The sequence below is a fragment of the Mirounga leonina genome, unplaced genomic scaffold (assembly GCF_011800145.1).
Source record: "Mirounga leonina isolate KUSES-001 unplaced genomic scaffold, KU_Mleo_1.0 Mir_165, whole genome shotgun sequence".
NCBI classification, from domain to species: Eukaryota; Metazoa; Chordata; class Mammalia; order Carnivora; family Phocidae; genus Mirounga; species Mirounga leonina.
In genome coordinates this window covers 61069167-61090976 of record NW_023270415.1, presented here as the reverse complement: position 1 = coordinate 61090976, position 21810 = coordinate 61069167, and the positions used below count along the sequence as shown (strand labels likewise).

General features: G+C 36.1%; 1 protein-coding gene across 1 annotated transcript in view; it reads right to left on the bottom strand.

Annotated features, from left to right (window-relative positions):
- Positions 1 to 3881: 3881 nt before the first annotated feature.
- MED30 (mediator complex subunit 30) overlaps positions 3882 to 21810 on the bottom strand; it is a 20980-nt gene continuing 3051 nt past the window's right edge. Inside the window, exons 2-4 of the mRNA XM_035011798.1 lie at positions 16897 to 17055; positions 14845 to 14949; positions 3882 to 4261 (exon numbers count right to left, since the gene is read on the bottom strand). Coding sequence (XP_034867689.1) covers positions 4166 to 4261; positions 14845 to 14949; positions 16897 to 17055 — 360 coding nt within the window. The 3' untranslated portion in view covers positions 3882 to 4165. The remainder of the gene's footprint in view (positions 4262 to 14844; positions 14950 to 16896; positions 17056 to 21810) is intronic.

The following is a 21810-nucleotide window of genomic DNA, read 5'->3' as shown; positions in this document are numbered from 1 at the left end:
ATAGGTGAGTTTTAGGACTTTGACCTCTTGAAGTTCTTTGCTCCAAATGTTTATTACTAGAAAATCAATTGCTCAAAATCCTTTCCACATATAGCACATATGAATCAACATATTGATTCTTATTGGTTCTTACCTTGGCTACACATGGCGGTCACCTGGGAAGCTTTAAAACACATTGGTGTCTGGATCTCACCCCAGAATTCTGATTTAATTTTGGGGTGTGGCCTTGGCACAGGGGATTTTAACAGTTCCCCAGTTGATTCTAATGTGCAGCCAAGGTTGAGAACTGTTGACAATAGAGTATTATTTTTAAATACTCAAAAGGCTAGAAGTCTTAATGCAGCATAATACATTTTGTTTTACCTTAATATAGCTATTTTTCAACAGTTTTTCATATAAAAATACTCATAATGACTATCACTAAACTGCATAGAAAAATAGTTTTCCAGTGTCAGTGGTAGATCACCTAGAAAGCTTTTTAATATGCAGATTTTTAGGCCTTACTTTAGGCATTCCAATTCATACATTTGTGGTAATTCAAAAAATCTGCATTTTAAAAAAATGCACCCCCGTGATTCTTGTCTGCACTAAACTAGAAGCGATGCTGCCACAAACAGACATCTGAGTAAGTTCAAACAGGTGTGGTAGTTCCAACATGGAGCGTGCCCCTCGGTGGTCTTATGTTCCTATGTCACAGAAGAATAAGACCTTAAAGTACAGAGAAAATACAAGTTTATATTTTCTTTGTAAATGTCTAAATAGTTTAGTTTTGGAATGCAGATACAAATTAACAACAGTAAGAATTTTTGAAAAAAAATTGATGCATTGATGAATGCATTGATGCACTGATGAAGTGTGAATCATCAATGCATACGTTTACTGATGTAAATGCATTAGTGCATAATTTAAGCCTATGTGAAAATATAAACTTAAGTCTTAAATAAATCTAATTCTTTAATTTAAAAAGATGTGAAAGAATTCAAGACTGCTACCGTGTCAAAAAAATATATAAGCATCTGGAATACCTTTCAATTTATGCTTAAAAAAAAGAAAAAATCAGCCCTTAGTCCACAAATGTCTTCTAGAAATAGAAAAAATTTTAAGGCATTCAGTTACGTTGGACTCAGGATAACAAACTCTATGAGCTGTGGGACAAGCACACATTTTAGTTTAAGGCTGAAAGACTCCTCTATCTAGCTTAAACTTCCTTGGGAGTTTAAGGAAATAAAATGAATTACTCAAACTGGAACTACATCAAAATGTCAAGTTAACACATTTTGGCTCGTAATGGTGCCAAGGGATCTACTGTTTGAATGATCAGGGCCTTAGGTTTCTAAATCATTTTAAAGATAATTTTATTACCAGGATGCTGGAGTTTTCATTTTATCTTATTTTCTTAGCTCTTTGCTACCTGTGCTTTTACCCAAGCTAGGCTAACCAAGACCTGACAAGATCACACCGTCATTAATTAAAACAGCTGCAAAGAAAGATGTCAACACAGAAGTCCACAAATTCCAGAAAACATTTTAACAGTTTTCTCATGGTAGTGAATAATGCATTTGATTTTCTGTAGACTCCTTGTGGGTTTTTTTTTTTGAGAGTTTAATAACTCATTATTTAAGGTAGTAGTATAACTAAGGAAGAGGGAGCATCAGTGGACTCTTTGCCATTGTTTGTTTTTCCTGCAGTTTTACCTGATTGGTGCCTTTTTCCCCTAAAATTTGTTACCTGCTCGATAACTTTTCCATGACTCTCACACCCAATTCCTGGCCACAGAGATGGGCTCATAACCTGCCTCAGTCTAATCATAGTACCCCATATGCAACAGTTGGTCCAAAGGTTGGTTATAAGGCTCCAAGCTGTGCTAATCAGGGTCCATTAGAGTTCTCCATTTAGAGTGGGAGAAGTGGCCCAGCCTTGGGGGTTGGGGTACAGAAAAGATATAAAGGTGGAAAGCCTATCTGCAGTGGAGAGAATGGAGCAGAGAGCCAGCAGAAATCAGAGGAGGCACTGAGAATCCTGGGTTCTAATTCCTGAAGCCTGAGTTCCTGCAGAGTTTCTTTGATCCTGCGAGCTCTCTTCCCTAGCATCCTTTCTTTTACTACAGGAACTAATAAATCCCCTTTGGCTTAAGCCATTTTGAATTGGGTTTCTAACATTTGCAGCTGAAATTCTAACACAGATCAAAATGCCACGTATCCCTTTACAGACAAGAAAACGGAGATTAACTTGCCCAAGGCCACACATCTCAACTGAATTGCCTTTCTGGCTCTTCAGTCTGCTTACTGGCATGCTATCCCTCAAGAAAAAGCTGGAACTCTCAGGGTTAGTGGGGTCTATGTGTTTAATAACCCCCAACACAGTCCTAATTGGTCCCAAGTAGACTTGTGAGTAACTGGGTAAACCGCCTGAGTTCTGAGGGCTGAAAGTACACGCCCAGAATGTGGGGCTACTGCCCTGTGGCGGAATGTAGCTGCATTGACCGTCGTCGTTCTGCAGGGGAGATAGTCTCTATAGAACCGAGGCCCAAAAGATGCGATTTCCACATTCCCTCCAAGAGCTGAGTTTGTGGCACCTTGAATGATCTAAGGCATTGAGTGTGACAGTTAAAACAACAAAAAACCATTCGGTTAAAAAAATTTTTATGACTGCTTGCTTAGTCAATACCCAAGCACTAAATTTGCAATAGTAACCAGCAATCTACCATGCAAAGAATGTACTAGTCGTGAACATCTGTAAAAACCTTGCATGTCCAATTGGTGATAGGCTAAATATAATACCCTTAGATACTACTACAGATTTCTGAGGTAGACTGAATTATCGGTCCTAATTCTTGTCCTTGTCCTGGCTTCATATGCCTTTACCTATGCTTGGAACTGCAGTGCCTCCCAGTGTGGGCAGTTAACTCCTCATCTAACATTGGGCTTGCTCAGGACAACTGTTTTGACAAATACAAGTTAGAGGGTCTAAAGATGCCCATGTACATGGTTAGGCTTGTTTTCTTATGCTTCTGCCACTTGGTATAGGTGGGAATCTATATAACTTAAAATGAAATTTCACCTATTTTTGAATAGGTGGTATTTGCATGCTATAAATTTCAAAGGCACCAAAGGGTATACAGTGAAAAGTAAGCATCTTCTTTACCCTCATCCTCAACCACCCAGGGTCCTTTCCCCAGAGGAAGCTGGTTTCCGGTTTCTTGTGTAACCTTCCAGAGAAACTTTGTCCATATACAGGAGAAGTTGAATAGCAGTATTAATAATATTATTGAGTCAGAACCAGGCAAGATAGATAGGGGCTTCTGGATCAGTCTGAGAATCTGCATCTCTTATTGAGGATATATTGTTTATAGTCTGAGAGACTAGCTCCTGTCTATGAAGGACTTAGTATAGACCAACTACCAGTCTACAAAAGCACTTGTCATGTAGAGCTATCTCATTTAAAACTCTTAAAAATTTACTGTTTCCAAAAGGCACTCAAGATTACTTTAGGGTGTATCTGAAGAATCAGCTAGGGTGTTGCTTCTTGGGCTAAAGCAGGGAGCACAGAAGCACATAGTTGTGATTTCCATTTGTGCCAGACTCAAGTTATTTCGTTCCGTCCTGTTAGAGACAGGTCATTCTAGTTAAGACCCAACACATGAAACACATGGTAAAAGTAATTTTCATCTATTTACAGCAATATACAGGTTAACTATTTTCTCATTTTAACCTGTTTGGGACTCTACATTTTTTAAAAAATTGAGCTGAAATGGAGACTTACATGTTTAATTTTAATTAGTTTGTACCACAGATAGACTGTACTTGATATTTTCGTTTGCAAAAATGTTTAAACCCTTAACTCTCCTAAAAGGGTAATAAAATGAGCAAAACCACCATTGATCAAATTGAAAAATTTATTTACAAAACTTATTTTGCTTAAAGAATTCAATTCATGAAGATTAACCAAAACATAAGCCCTATCAAAGTTTATTACAATAATCTTCCATAGAATCAATAGCTTAAAAAAAACTGCCAATGAATACTTTAATATAAAATTGCAATGTAAAAATAGGAACTTTAATTCTAGTGAGTAGAATAAAAGCAGATAATCTTCTTCAAAGGGAAAAAACACTTGAGGGGGGGAAAATGGCATAACGTGTAAAGCAGGAAATTTAAATATCAGTTTAGTTCCTCATTGCCAACATGGCATTTATATCCCAGATGAGATTTCGTAATTGATCCATAATTTGCTTCAGCTGTTGATTCTTCTGTTTGAGTTTCTGTAGAAACAAAAGAATTTATCAAAAATGTTTCATGAATTATAGACCATGAAGTTATTACGAAGATTAAAATGTCGTTAAGTTAGAACTCTAATGATCCAGATGGAAATTAAGCTAAGTATTTCCTCAATGTGGAAGGTCTCAATCCTTTTCTGGCCACTAACACTCCCTGAAGGCATATTGAATTCTAATTCAGCCCTCAGAGGCCTCTGGCTCCAGCCCCTGACCCTCCCTTTCTGCCTCCACTCCCACCATCAAAGAAATTAAGCTAAACATTTAATTGTTACAAAACCCAAGATACAGGTTTTCCAAGATGCAGTGTAACATAATGGTCAAGAGCATAACCTCGAGTCAGATTCTCTGTGTTTATACTCCCCTCCTTCACTAGCTAAATATGTGACGTTGGCCAAATTACCTAACCTCTCTGTGCCTCAGTTTCCACGTCAGAAAAATGGGGATAATAACTGAACCTACCTCATAAGAGTTGCTAAGAGGATTAAAAGATCTGAATGACATAACTGTGTTAAAATTGGGCATGGCATATAAGTAAGCATTCAACAAATGTTCCTTGTAGACACTAAATGTAAAAAACTGTCAATATAAGAAATGAAGTTTAATGAAAATACAATGCCTGAAGCAACTGGGCTTTCAAAAATGTGGCAGAAGTCACTGACCACAGGATGAAGTGGGATCCACTTCTGACTCTGAAAACTGCAGACCCAGTGGCACAGTCTCTGACATAATCTTGTTCATGACTGAGATCTGCTGGATGCCCTGAAGGCCCATGGCCCACAGCTCTGTGTCTCTGTATCTGGGTTTCTCTTTAAGCATCCTTCCTTCAAATCCTATGTGGCAAATGTCTGCTTAGGTAAAACAAAATAGAGAACTTCCGGTCAAAGTACTTACTAGTTATTATAATAATAATAATGTTATTCACTAACCTTTTAGAAACATTACATTAGGAAATATCTTTAATCAGATAATTTTAAAGATGCTATATTAAAATACCTCCAGATAAAGTAGTATATATGCTTATTATAAAGAGGCCTAAAAATCTTCATTTTGATTTCATTAAAGAGCCAACTAAGGTTAAGTAAGTTACTCCTATTTTATCTAGAGTTAGAGAAGTAATAGGAAGTAGCTAAAAGGGAGGACCAAGAAACTTACTGGAACAGAAAAACAACTTATATAGATTTTAATGTTGAATATTAAATTTAATTCATATTTGTGAAGATAACTAATACAATACAGATAAAACAACAGGGCATATGTACAGTATACAGTATCATGAAGCTCACTTTAACACTGTTTTTGGGAGGAAGATACTGTTGGAATTTTAGTGACTCAGTCTCCATCCTCTGGGCTCTGTTGTCAGAAGTATGTGGCAGTTACTGAAGCCACTGTGTACAGAATCTAATCAAATGGACCCTCATAATGGTGAGCTGACGGATGACCAGATGGCCAGTACCAAGCCCACGAAGTCCTCTGCATCCTAGAGAGCAAGAAACGGACACCTCTGCCAGCAGGCTAGGGTGGCAGCACACAGACGGCTAGAAGGGTAAAGGTGCTCTGCCGTATCCTGGGAGGCTGGGAACCTCAGTCCCAGTGCTAACTCTGCCTCTGACTTGCTCTTTCATCTTAGATGAGTTCCTCCTCAGTGTTCTCATCAGATGGCATCATATAACTTACGAGGCCCTGCCAGTTCTACTCCCTGTACACCTAGACCCAAGAGGACAGTCAGTTACGCGAACACATGTGCTGAAAACCAGTTACGTTTAGTTGAATGAACTAATGACTGGCTTCAGCACGGTTCAGAGTCAGCTGCCCGTCACACTGAGCCATCACTTGCCCCCTAGCTGTGAGGGACTGCAGCTCCTGCGACCTCCCCTCTCAAATCTAACTTTTCAGGGAGAATGGGAAAGAGCTACTGACGAAGAATAAAAGGAAGATTAAAATGTGAGATTAAAAAAAAAAGAAAGTCTTATTTGAATTAGTACCTTCTGACATACTTTGAGTATGCTTATTTTAAGTTTCACAACTTTTCTTTGGAATGGAATTCAGAGCCTGTAACACTTTCTGTTCTACATTTACTGAGGGTATATTATGTACCAGGCTCTGGGTTAGGCATTGTGAGGGGAGATGAGGAACAGTCCCTGCCTTGAAGAGATTCTGCATCAAGGAGGAGGAAGATAATGCCCACATGACTAGACTGTATAACCTGGTAAGGCAGATGCTGTGTCACCCAAAAAGATAGAGACACTGCCTCTTACTGGTCAGCAAACACAGGGCCTAGAGAAACTGGTGGTCAGCCATAGTGGAAGGGGATAAACTTGAGCTTGGTAGTGGGCAACAGGGATCCATTAAAATTCTTGAAGAAAAAATATGATTTAAACTTGAATGAAAAAGGTTAACTGGACAAATGTGTGGGGTGGAGTCTCCTGAATCATTTCGGTGGTGAAAACTCTGTCCATAGAAAAGAAGGAGGAGGAATAATTTAATAAGTTTTAAAAACTGAAAACCACTCAAAGGCCAAGTCCAGTGAAATGAGCTCACTGGTCAAATTTTCAGTATAAATTATTAGAAGCAATAAAATTATATTCTTGGGTAGTTAAAAATACAGTTTAAAATCAGTATCAAAACAGGTCTGATGGCTTCCATAACGGATGCATCACTGGCATAAATGTGCAATTTAGCCAATAGGACTACTTTTAAAGAATAGTCATTTGGAAATACAAATTCTAATATACTTGTTTTAAAAAAAAAAAGTAGTCTCATTCTTAAGAAATTAAGAGAACTATGGGGCGCCTGGGTGGCTCAGTTGGTTAAGCGTCTGCCTTCGGCTCAGGTCATGATCCCGGGGTCCTGGGATCGAGCCCCGTGCATCAGGCTCCCTGCTCAGCGGCGAGCCTGCTTCTCCCTCTCCCTCTGCCTTCCTGTCTGCCTACTTGTGATCTCTCGCTCTCTGTCAAATAAATAAATAAAATCTTTAAAAAAAAAAAGTTAAGAAAACTAAAAAATGTAGGGCATTTTCAAGGTAATGTTCAACTCTAGGTAATAGTAATTAAAAAAATATGTATTTTAAAGCACTTGGGAAGTTTTTCTCAAAGATGCCACAAAGTTTTAAATTAAAAATTAGCATACAAGAAAGATACCCAGAGCCAAAACACATCAAACAGCAAGCTGACAGTTATGCTTATTAGTGGTTAAATTGTAAATAAATTTTCATGACATGATACAGGATTTAATATATACAGTCTTGCCCCTGATTGATTTTAACAGAGGTTGACAGCTGCTATTATCAAAATCCATCAGCTGTGCCTAATTTGTTACATCAACAGGTGAATGTGTTAAGTAGAGCAGACACTTAAAAAATATGTTTATGTTAAGTCATGCCATGTAATATTCCTATAAAGGCTGTGACCACTGGTCAAAAATGCTTTAATTGCTAAGTGCATGGACTCAATTACACATCAAACCTGTAAAAAATACCCACGTACCTCTTTCGTTTTCCCATCAACAAAAGAGTTTAAGCAAAATCGAACTCATTCTGATGTCCTTCATACATATAGTCTCAAACAAGTGTTTTTGTCTTTACGTGAGTATCAGGGCTTATAGATTCCAGAATGTATGAAGAGAAAAGGAAAAGTATTTATTTATTTATTTATTTATTTATTTAAAGATTTTATTTATTTATTTGAGAGAGAGAGAATGAGAGACAGAGAGCATGAGAGGGAGGAGGGTCAGAGGGAGAAGCAGACTCCCTGCCGAGCAGGGAGCCCGATGCAGGACTCGATCCCGGGACTCCAGGATCATGACCTGAGCCGAAGGCAGTCGCTTAACCAACTGAGCCACCCAGGCGCCCCGAAAAGTATTTAAATAAGCCAAAAATCTGACTACTGAACTAGGCCACCCTATCAACTCATGATTTACATCAAATACGGATTACAAAATTTTGTGCCCCCAAATTTCATGGCCTATGGTAGGTATTGGTGGTATATTCGTCGTTAGAAATCAGACTGTAGGGGCGCCTGGGTGGCTCAGTCGTTAAGCATCTGCCTTCAGCTCAGGTCATGGTCCCAGGGTGCTGGGATCGAGCCCCGCATCGGGCTCCCTGCTCTGCGGGGAGCCTGCTTCTCCCTCTCCCACTCCCCCTGCTTGTGTTCCCTATCTCACTGTGTCTCTCTCTGTCAAATAAATAAATAAAATCTTAAAAAAAAAAAAAAGAAATCAGACTGTATATTAAGTAGTAAACACACCAACGTGTTGTTCTGTACAATTTTAAATACACAAAGATATAATGATATTTTGAAAATGAAAGTTAAATGAGGGGTACATAAAGCTACTTATTTTATGTAGCTTATTTAGAATAAAAATAAAATATACATTGTAATAAGTTTTTGAATATTTTTAATTGAATGCCAAGAATACAATTTTATTCCTGTTATATAGGTCCATAAAGCAACTTAATCATTTAAAATAAGCAAATGTCAATGTATTAAAAATACGGTCTGATTTTTTTTTTAAAGATTTTATTTATTTGAGAGAGGGAATGAGAGAGAGAGCATGGGGGGGGAGGGTCAGGAGGAGAAGCAGACTCCCCACTGAGCAGGGAGCCTGATGCAGGACTCCATCCTGGGACTCCAGGATCATGACCTGAGCCGAAGGCAGTTGCTTAACCAACTGAGCCACCCAGGCGCCCTGGTCTGATTTTTTAAAAAGTCTTTATTTAAATTCCAGGTTTTTTGGTTTTGGGTTTTTTTTGTAAATATCACAACAAATGGGTACATGGAAGGATGCTGCTTTGTTTCCATTAGAGTCTTCTGTCCTCAGAGAAGACACTTACCCATTTGTGTGAAATGTGTGTGCACAGTGGTAGACAACACATCTGACCTATTCATCGCAGCAACTCCCACACTTAGAATGATAATTGGCACAGAGCAGGTACCCAAATATATGAATATTTTAATATTCAGTAAAAAAACCAAAAAGCCAAATCAAAAGCTTTCCAAATCCTAGAAGAGAAAAAACAAACAAGGAAAAAAAATTCCCTAGCAATCATTTTTAAGCTTGTTCTTTGTTTTCCAGTTAAATATGGCCTGTTGGTATTAAAAAAAATATATGGCTGCCATTAAAAATTATTCATTTTAATATTCTCTATCATCAAATTACTTTGATGTTTGTTACTAGCTCAGATTGCTGTGAACCTTAAAGCTCTCCTATCACCACCTAATAACTTAAAAAAATGTGTGTAACAGGTAAGAGAATTGATAAGAATAGACAAAAGGAATATAAAAATTTAAGTTTATGAATACAGATATTTATTAGTTGAAAATTAAATTAAAGAATTTAAACTTTTTTAGTGGTATCTGTGTGATTAAATAAATAGATTAGGGCAACATTTTACCATCTGCAGGTAGCTATTAAGAAAACATTCTTCACAGAAACATTCAGGTGTGTGAGCCATCAAGGGAGAAAAACATATCCCTTGGTCATGACCTTATTCAGTACTATAAAAATTTTCAGTTATCTTCTATTCTAGAAGGGAAGTACAAAGTTGGATGAAGTTGGAAGAAAAGAATAAATAATGTTAGTAGCACTAATTAATACATAACTTTATTAAGAGTCAAAATATGTGTTACATTCAATTCACAGACATCTTTAGGTTAAAAAAAATCCACTCTGCTTGGTTTTTAGCTATTTAATCTCTCCTGTCTTCTTTATTTTTTGGATTTTAGTTTGAGTTAACCATATCTTAGTCCTCCCTCCTCCCTTTTTTTTTTTTTTAAACCTCCTGTTTACTACCTAATGTTCTAGTCCTGTTTCAAAATATAGTAACAGTTCCTAGGAAGGGAGAGAGCTGTGAGGCCATCAAATGAGGACTTCCTCTGCCACTCAAGATACTTTCCCCCTAAATTCTCTTTAAAAAAAGAATTCCTATAGATATACAGGGCTAAGCTTTAAATCTGTTCAATTAAAACATCTAAATAGATTCTTTTTTCTTTGTAATAACCTTCAATTCAGTATGTTAACTAAAACAAGTTTTATCCCAAAGTTAGAAGCACCTATAACAGCAAAATCAGCAGATTCAAATGATTTAATCAAAGAGTTCTTAAATGCCTGAAGTATAAATGGGAACACAAAATTTGAATATGGGCTTTTATTCCATAAGTAGACAAATCTTCAGAAATACTGTATATTTGTTCTGTGTATTGAAATCAACTTGTTGCAGGTAAATACTGTGGACTAAATACGTGTGTTTATCTCTCTTCTTTTTCTCAAAACCCTAATAAGACGGCAGGAGAGGAATGGAAAAACCTATAATCCTATGTGGAGAAAAATGATCAGAAAGGAGACGGTAGCAGATGCGCGGTGGTAGTTTGAGAGGAAAAGTAGAAGGGGAGTGGTAAATGACTTGGGAGGAAACTACAGCCCAGGTGGACTCAGGGACAGCACCACTGAGAACAGGGCTGCCCCTCCATGGAGATGAGGCGGTGCCATGGCAACAGCACCAGGTGAGGCCTGGGGATAAGAACTGGAGGAACAGCTGAAAGAGCTCCAGGGACTAGCAAGAGTGCCAGGTGCTCACTCCCACGCCTCATGAGTAGGTGACTGACTGAGTACTCTCTCCCTGTGCCCCACCCCACCTCTAAGGATTAGGAGGTTTGTTTCCCATGAAACTGAACCACAACGGCTGTGGATTCAGTGTCACCAGCACAGCAGAAGGCAAGAAGACAAGAGCACATCTCTCTGTGTAGGGCACTGGAAGATTCTTTTCTGAAGAAACTAAACAGCCTTAAAGAAAAAAAAAAAAAAAACCCTCAGAAAATGATAGTTGGGGGTCTCCCCCCACAAAAAGCCAACTTGCTTCTCAAACTCAACATGATTAAGTCTACTCACAAAGCCTAGTATTAGCTTTCTAGTGTCTCATTCTTAAATATAAATGCCTCATGATTAAGCATCAGAGTTCACCAGATCTTTCAGAGCCTCCATTTGGAAAGACAACAAAATGAAATAGATAGGGGTTGCAATCTATGGCACATGACCTGTTTTTGTAAGGCCTGTGAGCTAAGGATGGTTTTTACATTACAGCAAAGATCATATATGTCCCATGAAGTCTAAAATATTTATTATCTGGTCCTTTAAAGTTTGCCAAACCTATTTGAGAAGATTATGGAAGAATACCTTCAAATTTCTGACGGAAATCAATTTACAACATAGAATTTTATAGCCAGCCAAACTATCAAGTGGACAGCTATGGGAGGACTAAAACTTAAGTCCCTACATTCCTTCTGAAGAAGCCACTGATGTATGTACCTTACCAACAAGGCAGTAAACCAAGAAAGAGGAAGATATGAGGCTGAGGAAACAGTGAAGCCAACGGAAGAGGTGAAGGAAGCCCCAGGACAGTGCTGAACAGCAGGCCTAGAGAGCATTTAATCCAGACCCATAGAGAAAATGGAAGACTCTAGGGAGAAAAAAAGAACCATTAAATTGCCTGGTAATTTTGACTCTGTGGAAAAGTTAGAAAACAGTGCTGAGATGCTGCCCCAGATGCATAAAGAATGAAAAATTTTAAAAAATTACAGAATTATTAACTCCAGGAGGACAAAAAATTGTTCAAGGAAATGTGACCCTAGTTTACTATGTGGCTAAGCAATAAACAATATTTATGTGCCTTAATAATAAAAACACAGAATATTTATTGAACCCCAATTATGATATAACTGCATTGAAAAGACTGGGGGAAGGAAAGTATGTAGGTGGGTCCAGGAGAGAGAGACTGGATAAAAGCTAAATTCTCAAGGGGGGAAAGAAATTTTTTTATACATCTTATCCTTTGTATCAGTTATACCCTTCCCTTATACCCAATTATATCCTTCACAAAATTCTAAATCAACAGCTAATAGGATTTTTTTGATTATACACTGTCAAAGTATTATTGTATTCTGATTATATGAAAGGTCTTTTAAAGAAAATCAAGAGTGAGTTATTTCTAAGCCATCAAATTGGAAAAAAAAGGAAGAACAACCCAGAGAAATAAAAGGTGAAATGAAACATATATTTAGAAAAATTATATCTTTCTTAATTTACACAGACTTTTTTTTTTTCTAAAATACCATAAAATCTTCTATGGTAGAGAACAAACTCGATGTCACATGCTCTTAAATCAAAGTTACCATTATAACACTGTTTTATTTATATACATATTTCACTATCTTATAAAAAACACCCTTATTACAGAGAAAAGTAACAGAGCACATCTACTGTGAATTAATCTATAATCTATTCATTAATTTATTATTTGATAATTATGATAAAATTTGAAATAATCAACAGAAACCTGTAACACTTCTTAAAAATGAATGCCTCGTATCTCCAGACTACCAAATGCCATTTATTCTTCAAGATATATAAATTAGAAGTTCCCCAATCCCCTCCTCACTCCCTACAAATTTCTTACTCTAAGTTCTTTATGCTCATTCATTACTGTCAAATTTGCTGGAAATATTCTTAATTCGTATCTCTCCTTTTAATGAAAAAAATGAAAATTTTATAAAATCCAGCTTTTTCCTTTCTCCTGTGTTTTGATATACATTTTTCTCTTAATTTTTCAATATTTTGCTTTTCAGGTCTCTGAAATTAATTTTGACATAGGGCATAAGGTAAAAGCTAGATAATCTCCCCCAAAGTTTCTATTTTTAAAGACAAATTTCCCACACAATCCCTCTTCTGACATAATAAATTTTCATATACAATAGGAAGAATATTTTTCTGGCTATTATTTTACTAATCTCTCTGTTCTTGTACCATTATTACACAGTCACTGTTTTTTATAATATTGTCCATATCATGTTTTAATTTTTGAAGCAAAGAGTTGTTTTATTACTCTTACGAGAATTTTCTTTGATGTTTTAGTATGTTCACACACACAAATTCCAATTTGGACTTGTTTTTTCATTGGTATTGCACTAAAATCTTATTTTGTGTACTTTCAAGAGAATTCATACTCAAGACTGGCATTTTTAGAATATTTATTGCCCACACAAGAACTTCATGTGTTCTTTTAATTATTCAAAACTTTTATGTGTAAGTTTAGTTACATATATCATTGATAATTCCTAACTACTTAATACCTGTTGCAATTGTGAATAGGATCTTATAATCTAGTTGGTTTATAGCATTATAAGAAAACGGTATCATTCATATTAAGCCCTTTTATCAAACTCTAAATGACTCTAGTTGTTAGTCAACTTTCTTTGAGCTTAACAAGCTTGAGTTATAATATTATGTACAAGCTTAACAAGCTTGTGTATAATATTATAACCCCTGTTTCCCAAAGTTTGTTTCTGTTTCCTTTCTTTCTGTTCTGACTGTAACTTCTAAGATAATAATAAACACAGTGGTGTAAGGCATCTTATTTTAGGCCTGTTTTTAACAGAACTAGTTCTATATTTCACCTGTATAAAAATGCTGGCTATTTATCTGAAATAAGTTTTTTTTTAAAAGACTAATAGTTTTAAGTGTTCTTTGAATTAGTAACATTTGAATTCTATCAAATGTCTTTTAGATCTGAGAAAAAAATTTTTTTTTCCAATTTAATCTACTGATGTTACGTATTATACATGTAAGCTAAATTATCCTCATCTACCTTCAGAACCCCTTTTCAGCTGTGATGGATTAATTGTTAATACCCCTGATGCATTCTATTAACTAGAATTAAGAATTTCAGGATCAGAACAGGTGGTGGAGGGGTGTGTATTTGTAAGTGAATTAGTGAGATTGGTAGTTTTATTTATTGTGCTATTTGTTACGTTTTGGTAAGTGTGGGCCATATTTCCACCACAGAATGAACTGACAACTTTCCCTGTATCTTTTTGTTTCACAAGAACTATCTGAACATTATCTTCTAAACTTCTAAAAGTATTCAGTAATAAATACATTCAAGTTAGGAATTTTTGCAAGATGGAGGGTGGTGTTACCTAATGCTTTGATAACTCTTAATTTCTTTTTTTTTTAAAGATTTTATTTATTTATTCATAAGAGACAGACAGAGAGAGAGGCAGAGGGAGAAGCAGGCTCTCCACTGAGCAGGGAGCCCGATGCGGAACTCGATCCCAGGACCCTGGGATCATGACCTGAGCCGAAGGCAGATGCTTAACTATCTGAGCCACCCAGGCACCTTTTTTTGTTTTTTAAAGGATAACTCTTAATTTCTTATTCAGGTGTTGAGATATTCACATTTTCTATTTGTAAATTTTTATCATTTACTCCTCCAAATATGCTATAAGCTCAAAAGCCAGAATTTTGCCTAGAAAATAAAAAAGTAAATGAGTTGTGACTGAGTGCCTATGAAGCTTTTCTAAGAGTTTTATGGCATGAATTCTGCGATCTCTCTTTTGACTATTCAAGTGACATTTCTACTTACCTTTTTAGTGTTTGGTTATACTCTAACTAGGTTAAATTTGCCACAGAAACAACTTTGTGTAATTCTATAATTTAAACTATGTCTTTGAGTTACATAGACTCCCTTGTAATTTTTATCCATAATTCTGAAATATAAAATACACAGGCTAATAACTCACTTTATTTACTTCAGCAATTTCTCGCCTCTCTTCACTAGCAAAACGAGGTGGGCCAGCCCGATCGTCATTCTTTGAGCCATCTTCTTCCACATATGGAATTAGTTGCTGGGAGTGACAGAGTTCAAAGTCAAAAACATGATGCAAAGTTTTCGATTACACTGGTATAGAAAGTCTCTCTGATTAAGGTTAATTTTTATGCTTTTCTTTTAGTATTATACAAATAAATTTTAATTCAGGTGATGGCCTAAAATAACAGCATTAGAAGTTTATCATTTCAGTGCCTCCTATACATTATTTTCAGGTTTCTTTTGCAAAATAGGCCTTATAACATTAGTCATTACATGCAGTTAAATAATAGCCTATCCATTTAGTCAGCAAATATTTAACTTTCAGACACTGGGTGAGATACTGCAAAAATGACAAGATGTGATACTTGCCCCTAAAAAATTTATAGTCCATTGAGATAGAATAGGCTTTCTTTCATCTATACTAGAAAGAAAAGAACTTCACAGATGTGCATTATATAAATGTCATTCATTTACTTTGCTATCTAGAACCTCAGTGTTTATGCAAATTTCTAGAGGTTTTAACTTGTTTAGTTGGGAGAAAGTTTTTGTAGGAGAAAAAAAATTATATAGCAATGAAACATCTAGCAGAATTATAATGAAATACGTATGGTTTGTGATAAGGTTTATTCGAGGCCCCTCATAAATGTGACAGATTTTAGGAATCATTTGGTCTCTACCATCTTATATCAACAATGCAGGAACAGGCCAGAGGTAAACAAATGGTACAACCAGGAGTCATCTGGCCAAACTTCTTCAAATTCCTGGGACAAATAAAAACTCATCCACATAACAACCACCCTTTCTTCCTTTCCTCTCTCCTAATGCAGAGCTGTCCTCCCTCCTGAAGATGATTAATTTCTATTCCTGTTCTCTGATTTATCCTCTTGTCTTCCATTATTTATCTCCCTGCTCCCAAGCTGTCCCTACTGTTTTCTTCCTTTACAATCTAAACATGTCTACTCTCTCATTTAAAGGTTTTCCCCCCCATTTTTTCCTTTCCTTTCCCCAAACCCTTGAAACCAGCCCTCCTTCTATCTACTGTTTTCCTCTTTTTATCTAAGCTTTTTGAAAGATAGATATCCACTTGTTAGCTCCAGTTCCTTATTTCCTGTTTAATCTTCAACCCACTGCAATCTGACTTCTTGTTGCTAACAAACTTTTCAACAAAGTTCTCCTTACATATACCAACAATTTTCCTCTAGCAAAATCTACTGGACAATTTTCATTCCTTATTTCCCTTGAATTCTCTCCAGCATCTGACAATGTCGCCCACATTTTTGATCTTTCTCCTGTATCTCTGACCACTTCTTTTCAGGCCATTTTGCAGTTTACTCTTTTCTCTGTTCATCCCTTACATGCTGATCACTCAGAAAGGAGGCACCTGTCACATGAAATTGTTCTCCATATGTAGTGAGAGAACATCCAAACCTTCCCAGCTACTTTTGTTGGCAGAGATAGAACTTGTCAACAGGAAAGGGCCACCTATAAAAATATCATATACCTAGTGAACTAAAATATATCTGTGACCCAAGATTAAGTTTAAGAAATATATTTTCAAAAAGAAGTGATTCCACTAAGCTAATTTAAATTAATAATGATGAAAACATAATATTTCATCTATAGAGACCTGCCCTGAAGACCACTGTAAGAGTATTTGACAATACTATTAAAACTCCTATTTAAAAAAATCATGCACTGATTTAATTAAATAGACCCTGGCAGCAAGAATAAAAATTGCCACAGACCACTCTTTCCTCCCAACAACAAAAATTCACTACAGGCTTGGATGTTCAAATCTACAAATTATTAACATGAAAAGATAGTACTAATTCTATGCATATGTATCAGTTTCACCTTCTCTAGTCAAAAGTAAAACCAGTACAGTTTGAAATCTGAAAATATTGTAAACAGAGAAGGAGAAAAAGGAAAAGATTACAAATGTCTGGCATCTTACATTCATCCTCCCTCTACCACTACAACTTGCCTCCACTGGAATGGGATCCATCCCTCCACAGTTTTCGTTGCATTTGTCATAGACCAGTCTCAGCTTCCTGAAGAGAATAGAAAGTTGGCGAAGATGGTCTTGTAGCTTTGCTAGTCGGTCTTGATATGTTCCAGTATGGTAAGTGACACCATTTGGCAGCTTATCAGGCAAAACAAAAACAAGAAAAATATGAAGTAATGACAATCAAGATTTTCTAAAAGTAAAGCTAGCAAAACAGAAACACTTTTTAAGCACTGCATAAAAGCAAACTGTTCTTCACACTTAATCAAGGGTAATTTTAAGAATTTAAGAGTTATACTCGCTCATTTGTTAGCTCCTTGGTGTACTTGTTTCAGTGCTGTAAGACAGCCCCGGAAAAAACTTCATGATAGGCCTCTCTGACCAGTTGAAAGACGTTTCCCTCTAATTTTTGAAGTAGATTATAACTTTAAAAATAATGCCACGATTTTAATATTACTATTACATAAAGACAGCAAGCTGCTGAACTCAACTGGGAAATTAAAAACAAAATAAATTTAAAGAAAAAGCAGCAGCACAAGAAAAGTAAAAAGTGAAGATCAGGACTTTTCAGCAGAAGAAAGGAACAGTATACTGCTGCTGTAAAAAAAAAAAAATCTCAAAATACCTTAACTATAAGGTAATTACGAAGCTCAAGGCATGCAATGAAACACAAAGCTGTCACCAAAAGTTTTACTATAAAAAGAAATCAACAGGGGCGCCTGGGTGGCTCAGTCGTTAAGTGTCTGCCTTGGGGCTCAGGTCATGATCCCAGGGTCCTGGGATCAAGCCCCGCATCGGGCTCCCTGCTCCGCAGGAAGCCTGCTTCTCCCTCTCCCATTCCCTCTGCTTGTGTTCCCTCTCTCGCTGTGTCTCTCTCTGTCAAATAAATAAATAAAATCTTTAAAAAAAAAAAAAAAAGAAATCAACAGGAGAGAGAGGTGCAAATCAATCTGCACTTGAGCACCATTAATAAATTATTATAAGTAACTGCTTATGATCACAGTTCTGTCTTGGATGCTTATATATTTTTAATTCGGGAGTTTTATTAAAAAAAAACCAAAAGTATGTACTGAAATGGTAAAATCACAGACACGTGGAAATTGACTATTATTAAGAACTTAATATACCTTTTGTGCACTGCTGAACCTCATGAACAAAATATTCCTTTCTCTGTACATCTCTGTACATCAAAATATTCTGTGTAATATTTTATTCCCACAATTTGATCTGTGAAATCATCCTACTGTTAGAATTAATAATATTTAGACCATGTTTTCTAGTACATGAGATGCTTTGATTATAAGTGTATACTCATACACTTATCTTGGGGATTAAAGTGCCTTAAAAACCAAGACACTACTATCCAATAGCTAGAAGATCAGCCTGTTTTTCTAAACCTCAGTTTACTCTTAATAGATGGGGTAGGAATGCAAAAAAGGGTGCATGGTACAATATTTGGAAAAAAAAGAAAACAGGAAACACTATCATTACAGGTAGATAAAACAGTAAACATGAAAAAAAGACTGGAAAGGCCTAAACATAGTTGATAGAAGATGTAACAGGGAGATCTACTTGAATAATTATTTTCTTCTTTTCTATCATTTCCAAATTCCCTGCAGTGTTATGGTTTACAAGTTAAAGATAAATGAGTATTTATTAGGATTTTCAGAAATTCTCAAGCATTAAAACACTCTGAGGACAATAACTCCAAGAAACGTGATAAAACATCAAAGGCTGAATCAGTCAAAACTTTTAAAGGGAAAAGGCATTGAAAGTTCATCCCCCCAAAGGTGAAGAACTAAATACAATGTAGTATTTCTCATGAACCTTCAGTTTATGAACTTTCACCCATCGGAGAAAAGTTTTAAAGGATCCTGCTTTCCTGTTTGGGTGACAATAAGCAGTATGATTACATCTTGCGTACAGAAGCATTGTACCTTTATTTACTAGGTTTAATACTTGGCCTATATTTCCTACTTTGTGAAGACTGTAAGTTATTCACATTTATAATCCCTGTATTTAGTATAGTGAACACTCATGGAAGGTTTTAAAGTACAGTCTGAATTATTTTACTTCAATGAATTATTTTATCCATAAATCTGTACTTAAAACTAAGAAGTGTGTTATGTAAAAGAAGTAAATCCTTGCATAAAGAAAAACAAAATCCTTTTGAAATGCAAAGAATCACCCTCCTCAAGTTCACCCTTTCATAGATAGCATCAGATTTTCTTTTTTTTTTTTTTTTAAGATTTTACTTATTTATTTGACAGAGAGAGACACAGCGAGAGAGGGAACACAAGCAGGGGGAGAGGGAGAGGGAGAAGCAGGCTTCCCGCCAAGCAGGGAGCCCAATGTGGGGCTTGATGTGGGGCTCAATCCCAGGACCCTGGGATCATGACCTGAGCCAAAGGCAGACGCTTAACGACTGAGCCACCCAGGCGCCTCAACATCAGATTTTCAAAGAAGGGAAGATTTAATTACTTCGAAAAATTCTTGCACACTTTTCATGTGTGAGGCACTGATCGAGAAGCTACAGCACAGTAGTTAACAGGAGGGAGACAAGGTCCCTCTACCACAGAATATAAGTTGTAATAGTGCTTAAGATCTCCTGATATCAACCAGTAGTATACATGTTTAGCTGAAAAGCTCATCAATAACCATCTCACTCTTGAATACTAATAAATATCTGTAAATATATGATCACACCCCTTGACACCAAAAGGCTAAATTCAATATCCAGTCTTAAAACAAATATAAAACACTGAGTAAAAATTCCCCAGCACTATAAAATACATTTATCTCAGTTAAAAAGTCGGCACCATGATTAATGTGCAAACATTAAAAGCATCCTCACTGAAGTCAGGAACAGAACAAGAAGTCTACTAAGATCACTAATACTACTAGTGAACACTGTTCTGGAGGCACTGGCCAAGGCAATTGGAAAAAAAAAAGAAAAAGCTGAAACATTAAAAAGGAAGTAGTATAATCATCACTATTGATATGATATAAATGATATGATAGAGTGCTATTATCAACAAAGGTAGTCAAGAAAGAGTGGGTACAAAATTAATATAGAGAAAATAGCTTTGCTTTCATATACGGAAACAAACGAAAATGAGAAAGGAAAGAGACACCATTTACAATAGCAGCAGTAAAGATAAAATATCCAGTAGACTTCAAAAATTTCAAGATATAGATGAAAACTTAAAATACTTCACAGGGACACAAAAAAAGATACTTGTATTCTTGGTTGGTAAGACTCAACATCACACTGATGTAAAATCTCTCCAGGTTAAATCAACCTAATAAAACCTTAACAGGTTTTTCTCAGAACTAATCAAGCTGATGCTAAAGTACAGGTGGAAAATAAATAAGGACATCCAGGGCAATTTTGGAAATAAGTGTGAACACATTATAGAGTCACAATAAATATAAGAATGTTTGGGATTACTACATAAAAGACAGGCAGCCAAATGGAATAGAGCATCCAGAAATAGATTCGTTTGTATAAAGTAGCATCTGAAATCAATGGAGGAAAGAAAACAAATTATTCACCCTTTTAGAAAAAGTAGGGCTGGGGCCATACCTCACACTTTATAGAAGGATAAATTCCATATGGGTCAAAGTTTTAGATGTAAAAATTGAAACAAAACCCAGAAATCTTCCTGATTTGGGGATGGGAAAAGTCCTTCCTTACTAAACAGAGAACCTGAAAGTCCTAAGAGACTGATAAATTCAGCTGCCTTAAAAAGTACATATGTATGGCAGAACTTCCATAAGCAGGGCAAACAACAGACCAGGGAAAAGAAATACTTGCAAGTTCTATGACATAGACCAAGTTTTTCCAATATGGAAATAGCCAAATCTTATAAATTGAGGGAGAGGGTTATAACAAGCAGCTAGCAGAAAGGGAAATAGAAATGATTCATAAATATATGAAGAGATGCTCAAACTCATTCAAACTAGAAGAATGTAAAGTAGATTTTCATCTATCACATGATCCAAGGTCCCAAAATATAACTTGCTATTAGTCAGAGCCTGGTTGTTGGTCTTGGTTAGGACATGGTAGCAGAAGGTGGTACAACACCCATGGAGGGCAGTTCATCAGAATTTATCTAATTACAGAAGCACAAACCCGTTTCTAAGAATTTATCCTACAGGTATAGTTGCACATTTATGTAGGAGGTTATTCACTGCAGCATAATAGTGAGAGATTAAAATCAACCCAAATGCCTAGAGAACTGGTTGAATAAATTACAGTATTTCCATGCAGTGTATTACTGTATATACACCTTAAAAGGAAAAGGAAATATATTCTGGACAGATATGAATAATCCAAAATATACCAAATAAAAAAGAAGGTGCAAAGTGTTGTGTATGATATATATTATTTGTGCAAAGAGGGGAAAAATGAAAGAACAAACGTACATTTGCTTAAATATGCATAGAATATCTGGAGGGATACACAAGAATAGTAATAAGCATTAACATTCATTGCCTGTGGAAAGAGGTTAGACAGCCAGCAGACAGGGATGGGAGGGATACTGTTCACTTTAATGTCCTCTTTTAATTTCTGAAATCTGATTTTATATTATTATTATTTTTTTTAAGATTTAAAGGATAACAAAACCAAAGCAGTATTTTCTTATTCAGGGAACCTTAACCTGGGACCTAGCAATCCTTGAATAAAATTACCCCTCAAATTTTACTCAGGATATTCACATGTGCCTTCTTCTCAGAAGAGAATCTGTTGGGGGGATGGGTTAGCCTGGTGATGGGGTATTAAAGAGGGCACGTTCTGCATGGAGCACTGGGTGTTACATGCAAACAATGAATCATGGAACACTACATCAAAAACTAATGATGTAATGTATGGTGATTAACATAACATAA